This window comes from Protopterus annectens, chromosome 8.part0 (assembly GCF_019279795.1).
Source record: "Protopterus annectens isolate FY-2018-M chromosome 8.part0, PAN1.0, whole genome shotgun sequence".
Lineage (NCBI taxonomy): Eukaryota > Metazoa > Chordata > Ceratodontiformes > Protopteridae > Protopterus > Protopterus annectens.
The window spans coordinates 255,971,946-255,985,922 of record NC_056741.1 but is presented as its reverse complement, the minus strand read 5'-3'; the positions used below and the strand labels follow the sequence as shown (position 1 = coordinate 255,985,922).

Here is a 13,977-nt window from a genome sequence, read left to right as displayed (position 1 = left end):
TTTGAGCAGTACCCTGGGGATGAGAGGAAGGGGAGGAAAGGCATAGACTGAGAGGTTGACCCTGGGGAAGGACATGGCATCCACTTTCCAAGCCATGCAGTGATGTTCCCTGGTGCATAACTTGCTGAGTTGATGGTTTGTGTAGGAGGCAAAGAGGTCAACCTTCGGGGTTCCCCAATTCTGAGTTATTAGGGTGAAGGTACTTCTGTTGAGCTGTCACTCATGTGGATCCAGAAGGTTTCTGCTTAATTGGTCTGCCAGGGAGCTGAGAGAACCTGGTAGGTATTGCGCTAACAGGTGCAGTTGCATGGAAGAGGCTGTGAGCCAAAGGGTCATTGCCAGCCTGCATAGAGGGCAGGAGTGAGTCCCTCCCTGCTTGTTGATGTATCATATCACTGTGGTGTTGTCTGTTTTGATCAGGAGAACCCCTGGAGAGAAAAAGGGTTTGAAAACTATCAAGGCGTGCTGCACAGCCATCATCTCTTTTTGACTGATGTGCAGAGGGGTTTGCTGTGGGCTCCACTGGCACTGTATGCACATGCCTTCCAGGTCTGTACCCCAAGCGTAGTCTGATGCATCTGTGGTGAGGGTCGGGGCGGCGGGGTGTAGGGAGAAGGGCAGTCCTTTCTTGTGGGAGCATGCTGTTGCCCACCAAAGAAATTATTTTCTAAGGCAAGGAATTATAGGTAGAAGAGTTTCCAGATCTTGAGAGTGTTGACACCAAAGGCTCTTTAGGTACCACTGAAGTTTCCTCATATGCAGTCTGGCATATGGAATGAGTAGTATGCAAGATGCCATGAACCCCAGAGCTTGCAGGATTTTCCTTGCAGATAGCTGGGGCCTGGTGGCCAGTTGAGAGAAGTAGGCTGACAGGAAAATTTGTTTCTCTGGTGTAAAGTATGCCATCTGGGATGCTGTGTCTAGACTTGCACCCAGGAAGATTATCCTTTGGGTGGGCACCTGTTTGGATTTCTTTTCAGTGACTGTGTACCCTAGGGAGGTTAGCAGGTTCTTTACAAAGGCCAGGTGCTTGAACAGCTTTTCCTGGCTGTCTGCCTGAATAAGGCAGTCATCTAAGTATGGGTACATTTGAAGATTTCTTTGCTGCAAAACGCAATGGCCAGAGCCAGGCATTTTGTGAAAACTTTGGGAGCAGTAGATAAGCCAAAGGGGAGCGCAGACAACTGATAGTGTTGAGATCCTAACCTGAAGAGGAGATATTTCCTGCTTGATTCCCTGATAGGAATTTGGAGGGAGGCCTCTTTTAGATCTAGGGTGGCTAGCCAAGCGTCCTTGAAGAGCATGGGTAGCAGCTGTTGGAGGGTGAGAATTTTGAATTTTGGGATCACCAGGAAGGTATTTAGAATGGATAGATCGAAGATGGAGCGCCAGGTGCCCTCTTTTCTGGGCACCAGAAAAAGTCTGGAGTAGAAGCCTTGGCCTATCTGTTCTGCAGGAACGTGCTCTATTGCACTCATAGAGAGCAGGGAAAGGATTTGCTTTTGAGCGTCTGCCCACTGATTTAGTGACAGATCTGGGAACCCTTTTGGTGTTGGAAGGGTGTGGAAGGAAAATTTGTATCCCTGAGACACAATGTTCAGAACCCATTGGTCCTTGGTAATGGTGGCCCAGGTGCTTGAGGGAAAGGAGAGTTTTCCTCCTAGGGGTAAGAGAAGGTGGGTAGAGGGGGGATGGAGGAGGTGAGTCATTTTGAGTTCTTACCATAAGGGGGTGGCTTAGAACTCCCTGGTTTTGAAGTGGAGGTAGTCCACGGCTTCGATCTCTGCATTCCCTGGGGCTGCTGTCTGGAAGGGGTCTGTTTCCACAAGGCCTAGGCTAGGCTGGTTTACTCAGAGCAGGAAAGGACCAGTGCTTGGAGGAACAATGCAAGAAATGCTTAACTGTTTGCACAGATGTTGCTTTTTCTTCCATCTTTTTAAGACCTCTTCTGCCTTAGTGCCAAATAAGTTATCTTTGTGCAAGAGGGCATCCAACAATCTAGATTTGACATGGTCTGGCAGGGGTTGTTCCTTAAGCCATGCATGCCTTCTAATGACAGATCCAGTGGCTGCTGCCCTGCAAGAAGCTTCTAGGGTGTCAAAACCACAGTGCAGAGTGTGTTTAGTTATTTGACTTGCAGAATGCATCAAGTCTTGTAAATCTTTAGATTCTGCCCAAGACTTTTTTTTTTTGTTTAAGGAATTCCAAGGTATGTTGCTGGTATTTCAGCATATGGAACTGACAATTTTAGTGCCCTGATAGCAAGAGTAGCTAAGGTGTATAGTTTTTTACCCCATCTGTCCAATGTTCGTGAATCCCTGTCTTAAGGGGTGGGATTCTTAGCAGATGTTGCTTTAATCCCTTTTGGCCCTTGAGAAATGACCTCAGGGTCAGCTGTTGGATTTTTAAAAAGATATGTGTGTGAGTCAGGGACTCTGTAGTACCTGTCTGGTTTTCTGGGAGCAGAAGGTAGGGCATCAAGAGTCAAGCTGGATTCAAGAAAAACATCATCCATAACATCCAGGACTGGGGGAATGGCCCAAGGCATGTGTTGCAGAAGATCTAGGAATTCCCTGCGTCTCTTTTTAGACTGAGGGTAGTCCTGACTCTCCCACTGGAAATGCTCCCTTAAAGTATGCAGGGTTTCCCCAAGGGAAAAATCCTCTGAGGGAGAGGCTGAAGGAATGGAGTCTTCTGCATCAGAATCCTCATAAGTGGAGAGAGGTTGCATATCTTCAAAGTCAGATGCATCAGATTCATTTGACTCTTGTTCAGGTAAAACTACAGGGGACAGATTCCTTTTCCTTTCTGAGGGGGTAGCTTGGCTTCCCCTGAACAGCATGATAAGGTCTTCCGCCATTTTAAGCATTTGAGACTGAGGCAAGGTAGCAGGCGCCTGAGAGTGGGTCGTCGGTTTCTTGGGTGTGGTTCGAACCCTGGGCCTAAGAAACGAAGCGAAAGAAGATGTCGGTTTGCATCGATATTCGGTAATGCGAAGGACTTCCTTGGAAGACGGTGCCTGCTCAGAGGCTCTGGACCCATCCAAGGTAGAGACGACCGCAGGATCCTTAGTCGAAGAGTTTTGCGGCATACCAGACTCTGAAAGGGTCTCGGTAGCGGCCTGCGAATCAAGTGAAGGGGGCATCAGGGGCTGTGAAAGCACCTCACTGATGACTAGCTTAAAGGAAGCGTCGGTAGGTTTGGACCTGTGCGGTCTGTCTCTTTCTTTATCTTTACATTTTTTCGGAAGATCTGCTGTCGGATGGCTTACCAAAGCCATATCGGAATTCGAGGACTGTAAACGAAAATATCTGGCTACAATAAGGGCCCGACGATGGATAGTTCTGGCATTGAACAAAGCACAGAAGTGAAAGACCACAAATGTACCTCACCAAGAGGATTACTAGCCTCAAACAGATGCCCTATGCAGCCCGACTCAAGAAACTCCAGCTGGGCTCGGTTGCATACTGCTTACTCAGAGGTGATCTCTGCCTGACATACAAGGCCATGTCTAACCCAGAACTGATGGACAAGCTCCACATAAAAAAAACAAATCCTGGAGAGTCACACGCTCTAGAGATATAAACCTCACCACAACAATAAATAGGACATGCTGGAGGGATAGATTCCTATCCCAGAGACTCCCCATGCTTTGGAACAGGATTCCAATATACATCAGGCAGAGCCCCTCACTAACACTCTTCAAGAGAAACCTTGATGGGTGGATGGGAAACAGAAAATTTACCCTGGGGATCACTGCAGGGAACTAATGGCTCTGTTGGACATAGGCACAGGGAACTAATCTAAGGGGGTGGCAAAAGCCAAAACATTCTGGCTAGGCTTATAAATGCCCTTGGGCAGATAGCTTAGTACTTACCTATGAACCTATGACAATGGGGGACATCGTGGTCTGGGCTTAAACAAGTGATGCAGTAAGAGTGGAAGTCTTGGTGTGGCATTTGCTTTCCACAGGCAAGACAATTATTAATTTTTCTGACATCAGTTAGTGCAAGAAAAAAGGATCCCCAATGGGGTACTTTGCTTTAGAAGACTTCAACTTCAATTCGGAGACAAAAACTCAGCGGGCAACCGGCACTCATGCAAACTACTTCTGCTTCGGGCTCCAAGGCAAGAAAGACTGACGTAATTATGTAGGCTGCCTTACCTTATACTACTGACGACCTGACTTCAGTCATCAAGTGACACAACCAAAGCAGAAATACTAAGTCTCTGGTATTCGGGCCGGCCGAGGGCTACCCTTGCAGGGATGACCTAAATGTGATGACTGCAACAGTGAAACACGAAAAACATCAACTGATTAACCAACACGAAAAATATCAACTGATTAACCAACAAGCAGGGAGTACAGTTATCAGAATTTCCATGGAAGAGAAAAATTCAAGAAAACAGTCCTGGATCCAAGAAGTGAGGGGGGGGGGGTAAAAAGACAAGTCTAGTAACAACTCCTTCAAACAATGAAATAAAAGAAATCAACTGATATGACAGAAGATCATAAGTTAGGTCACGGAATGAATTACAAAAATCAGAAGTAAAATACTAATACAGTCAGTATAATGCAGCAGTAGATTGGGAGCTGTTCTCTACTCCTAGGCAAATGAAACACACAGCAAAACGCATCTGGAAATGGTCATGGCAAGATCATTATGGTTGAAATGGGAGAAGTTACACAGCCTGGGGATGTTTCTTCTGCCAGGTTGACTAAATTCTGTTTTTTTTTATCCTGTCAATAAGGAGAACAGAATTTTAATCTCATCTGTTCCATGCCTTTTATGGGGGACATACCTTGTTTATATCAGAACCTACGGCTTCCACCAGAAAAAAAAAAAAAAAAAAACACAGGCCACAATGAAGAATGAAGATACTTGTAAAACAGCACAAGACGTCTGCCTTATTCAACTGCCATATCTGTCGGCAGAAAGGGAATATTTGTTTATTGTTTTTCAGACGTTCCCTGTATCTTCACAAAACAGTGTGGGTTTTTGGTACCAAAGTGATTTGGTCATGATCATGGGTGTATCAACGCATCTAGTGAAAAAACTAAATTCACAGCAGCTTCCAAATAAAACTTGTAATCCACAAAACGAAGCAGCTTTTCAGGCAAAAAAAACTAAAATTCCTATTATTTTTGGGAATCCCCAAAATACATAAGAATGAGGCCAATAGTTTCGGCTAAGGGATCCAAAACTTTACCCCTTGCAAAATTTGTGGATGTTAAGCTTAAGAAACTACGGCTTAAGAGAACCAACATTTTGAGAGACTCTTGGGATCTTCTAAGGACATTGAATCATGGCGTATATAATGAGAATTTATGTTTTTTAACAACTGATGTTGTATATTTGTTCTCAAGCATCCCCCACAGTGATGGTCTAAGATACCTAGAAGAACTACTCTTTGAGGATGAGTCTTTAACCCATGATGAGTGCACTGTGGTGATGGAGCTTATAGATTGGGTCCTAAAGTTCAATTTCATTTACTTCAAAGGTGAATTTTTTCACCAGAAGAAAGGAGTAGCGATGGGTGCCGCTTGTGCACCCACCTATGCCAAGATGGTAACCGAATCAATATTTAGCAACAACTGGTCACTTTACAGAAGATTCCTGGCCAACATATTATCCTATGGGAAGGGCCAAAACAAGAAATAGAAAAATTCAATGAATATATTAATAACAGTACCAATAGTCTTGAATTTACCTGCAAAATAAATTATGAGAAGTTACCGAGTACTTGGTTACAGAAATATATAAGGAAAATGAATGCTTTAATTCCAGGATGTACAGAAAGAGTACTTACTCTAACTCTTACTTGCACTTTGAAAGTGCTCACCCTCTGTACTCCAAGAAAAATATAGTTAAAGGACAATATATCAGGGCCTGCAGGATGACGTCCAGAGATGAAGACTTTAAATGGAAAAAAGTTTATTAAGGAAAATGTTTAAGGCGAGGAAATACCCAGATGACATGATAGATAAAATTGAGACAGAAGTGACAGAAAGGAGTGCAAATGATTTTAAGCCAATACTAGGATTATCAGTATTTGATACGGTAGGCCCAGTAAAAAAGACAAATGACAATTTTGGCAGTGCACTCACCTTGGAGTATAATGCATATACAAAAATGGTAAGACAAACTATAGACAAGGAATGGAACAAATTTTTAGCATTCACTGACTTAGAAAAACTAAAGAATGAAAAGTTAAGAGTAGTCTACAAGAATTCAAGTAACTTAAAACATTTACTGGAAAATGGTACAAATCAGGAAGTTCAAAGACCAAGAAAAAGGAAGCCTTCAAATGTGGACATTGTCAACATTGTGCATATATTAGCAATGCAGAAAGTGTGTATTTGGAAAGTAGGGGAATTACCGTGGAAGGCAAGGATATGTGCTGTGTTTCGGTGGAATAAAGTGAATTGAAGTGTATTGAGCCGTCCATGGTTTTTGCACAATTTTCTAAGCTTGCCCTGCTCAGGGCTTTATTGTTTTGCCTGAAAAGCTGCTTTGTTTTGTGGATTACAAGTTTTATTTGGAAACTGCTGTGAACTTTGTTTTTTCTTGGTTCTAATATTCATGGAAGGTGAAACGAGCTTGAGCAGTGAAGGGCGGCACAAAAAGGAGGAAATAGGGCAGACCAGGAAGATGATTGGTTAACTCACACAACTGATAGATTTGTTGTTGCCTCTCAGCCAATCGATGATGACAGTAGCATCACAGATGCAAGGGCAGCTGAACCAGGAAGCTGCTGCTTGCAATGGAGTGAGAGGACTGCAAAAAGAAAATATTGGTAATGTGATGCAAAACGGACAAGGTACGAGCAATACAAATGCAAATAAAAGCCTAGATGCAAGTTTTTCAAGTACACCGAGGCTTTTAAGGAACTCTAACCAGGCTTGTGAGTCCAATAGCAACAACTCAACTGGTATACTGCCAGGACAAGGTTCAGCGGCTGTTCACAGAAATGCACCTAAACGGACAGACCTAAAGGAATGGTTACAGGTTAGTTTTTCAATGAATTTTCATGAAAAGGTAGTTAAACCTGGACCAGCTACTGACTCTTACAAAATCAAATTTTATAGACTGCAAAAACTGCTATATAAACACAAAAGTTTGGATATTGAAAATACTTATTTAAACAAATGTATCAATGAAGGAATAGTCCCTAAGGGGGTTAGGATATTTAAATACCCAAATAATGTAATTGAGGGAAGTATATTTCACAATGACCTTTTAGAAGGTTATAACAGATGTGGGCTAGATATATTAAGATGTATAATTGAAGGAAATGTTAGGATTAAAGCTGAACCGTTCAGAGATTGACATTTTAAATGAATGCATCAAAAATGACTTGATTTTTACAATTTCTGAAGAAAGAATGAAATATGACAACATTTTTATAGATAAAAGTAACAATTGTGATAACTTAGTTAACAGAAAAATAAAAAAGTTAGAAAGGGACCTTAATGAGTATAAAAATAAGGTAAGTTACTCGAACCCAAGGAAGAAGGGTAGGACATAGGGTAGCAACAACATGTAAGGAACAACAGATGATGATAACCAGGACAATGCAGTAGTTAGTCAGCTGGTTACAGACTTAGATGATGTTTCCGTATAGCCCCCCTTGCGTAGGTCTGAGAGACTAAGGAATAAAGAGGGCTACAAACAACAACAATACAATACACACATTTTCGGGGGGGAGGTACTAGGACAACTCAGTACCAACCTCCCCGACTTGGAAAATAGTTCCATTCTGCAAGACGAAATGAACCCCTATAGATATATTTTAGTATATATAATTTTAGTTACATTTATTTAACCTAAGAACATTTTCGTCTCTTATCAAAGGGAATCAAGTTTATTCCTAGTAGAAGGGGAGATTTAACCAAAATAATTATGGATATCAAAACCTTTACTAGGAAAATTAATTTCCAGGTAATATTTGATCAGAAAAAAACTATGAACCAGGAGACCTGGTAAAAAGAAGTACATACAATCCCCCATTGTACCCCCAGATAAAAAATCTAGAGAACATACACAAAAATGAAATAAGAAAGAAGTATGGCAAAGTACACTATATAAGGAACTTAAGCCAGGCTGAAAGTAGCGTCCTTGATGAACTAAGAGGGGACACAGACTTAAGAATTATGAAATCGGACAAAGGCAGGGGGAATAGCACTGAAGAACAGCTTTGACTGTGAGAGGAAAATGAATGAGCTCTTAAGAGACCAATACTCCACAGTTTCAAAAATGACATAAATATTAGTTACAGAAGGATAGATATGACCTTAGAAAGTTTATTTTTAGATGGACTGTTAGATAGGAAGACATATGAATATTTAAAAGTGGACAAACCTAAAATTTCTACTATTTTTGGGATCCCCAAAATACATAAGAATGGAATGAACCCCCCTTTGAGGCCAATAGTTTCGGCTGAGGGACCCAAAACGTTACCCCTAGCCAAATTTGTGGATGTTAAGCTTAAGAAACTGTGGCTTAAGAGAGCCAACACTTTGAGAGACTCTTGGGATCTTCTAAGGACATTGAATCATGGCGTATATAATGAGAATTTATGTTTCCTAACAATTGATGTAGATTTGTTCTCAAGCATCCTCTAAAGTGATGGTCTAAGATACCTAGAAGAACTACTCTTTGAGGATGAGTCTTTAACCCATGATGAGTGCACTGTGGTGATGGAGCTTATAGATTGGGTCCTAAAGTTCAATTTCATTTACTTCAAAGGTGAATTTTTTCACCAGAAGAAAGGAGTAGCGATGGGTGCCGCTTGTGCACCCACCTATGCCAAGATGGTAACCGAATCAATATTTAGCAACAACTGGTCACTTTACAGAAGATTCCTGGATGACATATGCATCCTATGGGAAGGGTCAAATGAAGAAATAGAAAAATTCATTGAATATATTAATAACAGTACTAATTTTCTTGAATTTACCTACAAAATAAATTATGAGAAGTTAGAGTACTTGGATATAGAAATATATAAGGAAAATTCATGCTTTAATTCCAGGGTGTACAGAAAGAGTACTTATTCTAACTCTAACTTGCACTTTGAAAGTGCTCACCATCTGTACTCCAAGAAAAATATAGTTAAAGGACAATATATCAGGGCCTGCAGGATGACGTCCAGAGATGAAGACTTAGAAATGGAAAAAAGTTTAATAAGGAAGATATTTAAGGCGAGGAAATACTGAGATAATATGATAGATAAAATTGAGACAGAAGTGACAGAAAGGAGTGCAAATGATTTTAAGCCAATACTAGGATTATCAGTATTTGATACGGTAGGCCCAGTAAAAAAGACAAATGACAATTTTGGCAGTGCACTCACCTTGGAGTATAATGCATATGCAAAAATGGTAAGACAAACTATAGACAAGGAATGGAACAAATTTTTAGCATTCACTGACTTAGAAAAACTAAAGAATGAAAAGTTAAGAGTAGTCTACAAGAATTCAAGCAAATTAAAACATTTACTGGAAAATGGTACAAATCAGGAAGTTCAAAGACTGAGAAAAAGGAAGGGAACCTTCAAATATGGACATTGTCAACAGTGTGCATATATTAGCAATGCAGAAAGTGTGTATTTGTAAAGTAGGGGAATCACCCTGGAAGGCAAGGATATGTGCTGTGTTTCGGTGGAATAAAGTGAACTGAAGTGTACTGAGCCGTCCGTGGTTTTTGCACAATTTTCTAAGCTTGCCCTGCCCAGGGCTTTATTGTTTTGCCTGAAAAGCTGCTTCGTTTTGTGGAAAGCATCTAGTGAGTTAAGTGCCGTAACACATTTGCATTGTTACAATTTAGTATTCATTTAGGCTGTTTTTTAATAAAAAGCTTTGCAAGCTTTTTATTAAACCATAGCCCAAATGAATTTAGTGTACTGCATCCTGATGTCACCCTAGGCAAAGAAAGGACTTTGTTCACAGATTTTAATGGGTGCGCCTCTATGCATGCTTAACAATGTGCCTGTTTAAAGTCTATGGATGCACTTTACTCTTTCAAATACCATGGCATACATCACTAAGGTTAAAGTTTAATTAAAAAAAAATCTAGTGGCATGACAAAAGGGAAAGTGCTATCATAATTTTTTTTTCCACCAGCAAAAGCAGCTACCAAACACATTCGCCAATTTTGTGAAAATGACGTTCTGCACTTCCTGCACAACATGATGATGTGCAGTTGTAAGAAAATTTATGACCAAATCAATGTAATAGTGTTTCATCCTGAAAGAAAAAAATATTGTGAAAACTTACTTGATTCCAGGAACTTCACAGGATTTTGGTCGAGAAGTTCCAAACTGAAGCTTGAGAAAGAAAAAAAAAATTGTAATTAGTGTGATGAAGGCAAATAAAGAGAACACACATTAATGAATGCAATTATAATTTCAGTCAATGCTGTATAAGAGACTGTATTCTACCACACACCTATTTCAGATGTTCATCTTCAATTCAGATTAATATACAACAACAACCACCACCCTCCCAGTGCAAACACTCAGATGCTTGACATAGACAATATATTTCACTGGTGGACTGGTATTCCACAACAGGATATGTTAAGTCCAAATTTAGTCAAACGAAAGAATCCAAGACCTACAGTAGTAAAGCAGCAGTCGTATCAGCAGAAAGAGCTGCTACTGAGAAGAATGTGGCAAGAAGGGTAAAGTATTATCAACTGGGGACACATGAGAGTGTTCATGGAAAATAATTACTCAATGTACACCAGGCAGAAGAGAAAAGAGAGAGCTCTCATCTCTGCAAGCAGAAGGTATCGAGAGGTACGGGTAAGAGTCAGGTTATTATACCTACCTATCCTCAGAACATTTTTTGTCAGGAGGAACAAACATTCTTGGATGCAGAATATGTAAATGAAGAAATAAAAGCATTTAACAAGCAAAAAGTGAACCAGGAAATTGAAAGAAATTCTGCTTCTCATTCCTCTGACAATGGCAGTTCCAATAAAAAGAACTTGCCAGTAAAACCTTTTCCAGTGCTCCAAAGAAAAATGATTCAGCAACAGAAAAAAAAAGCATAGGAACTGACAAAAAAAGTATACAGACTTTTAACCATAGACCAGTGTTGGGTGACTGAGAAAATGAGCAGCAAAAACCTGAAAGTAGAAAATAAATAGGCAAACTCTAAAGGGGTATTTGTATAAGATGGAATTTGGACACAAAGTTGTGCTTCTGCAAGAAGTGGAGGGAAAAATGGGCATTTCTGGATTATTTTGAACTGGTTGTGGACTGAATGCAAAGTGTAATTTTCCAGTTTGTCATTAATCTTTGGAAAGATAACAAAGGAATTGAAGAAACAACTTAAGAAAAAAGTTAAATTTTTTCTTAGTAATATCTGCATAAACTGTTGAATAAAAAAGCTATTTATGTTCTCTTTCTAATATGTGTATAATACAATTATTGAATTGAAGTCATCTGCATATTACATTGTTAAGCAATTATATGCTGTATGCACAGGTATTCTAAATTCGAGGGGGGGGGGGGGGGTCTTGCCAATGATGTTAAAAGTAGGAATGTACTTTTTTGTGTTTTTATTTTTTTTACTTATCTGCCCGCAGAGGTCTGAAAATGTCTGCAGACATAGGTAATAAATCAAGAAATGACTGAACCGAGAACGGTCAGGTACACGTATGAAGATACACTAAAGGCATAACTTAAAAAAGTGACTGGTAACTCAGTGAAAAAATAAAGTATGTTACATTGAAGAAAATAATAGCAGATGCATTCCTGCTATTAACTACCACCTCACAATGAATTAAAAATGTAAAATCTGTTAATTCAATGACAGCCAGGGCACTTTTTTATTTTAAGGCTATAATTCAGTTAATTGAGTACGCAAGCTTTTAACATCTAGGGGGATGATTCTGGGTGAGGGGAGTGGGGTTGAGCTGGGACAAGGAAGGATGGTGTGGGTACAGAATGGAACATACGCTCTAACATGTTGTAAGCATGATTAACTCTAACTTTAGAATGGGTAAAGCCTATGAGTACAGCTGTTTATCTGCAGCATCTGCTCCTTTCTGGAAACTGTACACTGTATAAGCATGTTTAACTGTTGTCAATTAAGAAGGGTTGGGGGGAGTAAAATGAAATTTTATAGCGTTTTTGTTTTTCAAATGCTTTTAATGAAACAAAGTGTGACAATGGTCTAAACAGAGACAAGAAGATACAACTGCATATAAATGCAGCCTGCCAAACACTAATATATGCATGCAAATTGCAAGTTGGAACCATTTAAAAAAAAAAAAAAAAAAATTCATAGACAATATGTGAAAGTAATGGCATCTTGTCAGAAAAGCTGCCTTGAAATATAATGAAATGCAAATGACACTGTAGGTATGGACAAGAAGCAAACAGTATTGAATTATATTGAGAAGTGTAGGGTACAAACAGCAATTTTAAAGAAGGCAAACACAGACAGAACTGAGATGTGAATTTGAAAAAGAAAGGATTCCAGAATGGTTATTCAGCAGAGTATTAGGGACAAAGGAAAAAGAGGGGTAAATAATACTGATTGCAACCGCAGTTTCATTAGTCATAGAGGAAGAGAAGTTTTGTGGTAATAAGGGGGTTATTGGCAAGGAAGGAGGATGGCACCTAAACCTACTATTAAGGATTTTAAGAGAATTATGAGAAAGGTAATTCTCTTTCAGCAGGGATTATAAAGTACAGTTGTGTAAACTTAACATAAATGTAGATGTTCGAGTGTATTCACTGTTGCAGTCAATACATTTGGGTAATCTGCTGGCAGGTTGCCCTCAGTCGGCCTGATTAACAAAGTCTTGGGTCCTGCGTCGGTTGCTGTCCCTTCTTCCATGATGTCAGGTCATAAGGGGTATAAAACATGCAGCCGACGCCATTACATCAGTTTTTCTTGCCCCAGATGTCAGGTGCCCCCAAATGGGGAGAAAATAAAACTAAAAACACAAAAATATACCTCCAACCAAATGCAAATACACCAAAAAGGCTTTTAAGCATAGTAAAAGAAAGCAGAGGTATAGTAAGAGAAAAACAGAGGGCTGGAGGGAGGGTAACCAGGACTACAACAGTGAATACACTCGAACATCTACATTTATGGTAAGTGTACACAACTGTAATATATTCTTTGTGTTTCACTGTTGCAGTCATTACATTTGGGTAGATTCCCAAAGCTATGGTTGGGGAGGATGGATTTATACAGCATTAGGACCAGCTATAAGGCCCTGCAAGACAGCAGAGGCAAAGCCAGCTCTGGATTTAGAGAAAATTGGTAAATGATAATGCTTGGTGAAAGTATGTACTGAACTCCAGGTAGCAGCTTCTAGAATATACCTGGTAGGAACACCTCTGAGAAAAGCTGCAGAAGTAGATGCAGCCCTGGTGGAATGAGATCTGATCCCCTGGGGGATAGGTTTTCCATGGTGCTTATAGCAGAAATGAATGCAATGGCTTATCCATTTAGAAATGGTTTGTTTTGAAATAGCCTTCCCTCTGCCCCAGCAGCAAATGCCATTAGCAATTGTTCAGATTTTCTTCAAAATTTAGTTCTGTCCAAGTAGAATATAAGTTGTCCGTGCACGTCCAAGGAATGCAGAATCCGTTCCCCTTTGTTCTGTGGATTGGGATAAAAGGTTGGCAAATGAATGGACTGGTTAAGAGCCACACTGGAAACCACCTTATGCATGAAGGATGGATTGGTCCTTAGAGATACCCTGTTCACATGAAAAATAATGAAAGGCTCCACTGTCATAAGGGCCTGTAATTCAGATATCCTTCTAGCTGAAGTGATTGTTAATAGGAAGGCTGTTTTCCAAGAAAAACATTTTAAATCTGCAGTAGCAGCTGGCTCGAAAGGAGGTAAAGTGAGCTTCTCCAAAACAAAGTTTAGGTCCCAGGCAGGGGTAGGAGCTCTCCTGGGTGGTCTCAAGTTCTTAGCCCCTCTGAGATACTGCTTGAGCA

General features: G+C 40.2%; 1 protein-coding gene across 1 annotated transcript in view; it reads right to left on the bottom strand.

Annotated features, from left to right (window-relative positions):
* Positions 1-13,977, bottom strand: part of CRTC2 (CREB regulated transcription coactivator 2) — a 2,800,764-nt gene that overhangs the window by 1,008,308 nt on the left and 1,778,479 nt on the right. The window contains exon 8 of the mRNA XM_044079735.1: positions 10,280-10,329. Within this exon, the coding sequence (XP_043935670.1) occupies positions 10,280-10,329 (50 nt within the window). The remainder of the gene's footprint in view (positions 1-10,279; positions 10,330-13,977) is intronic.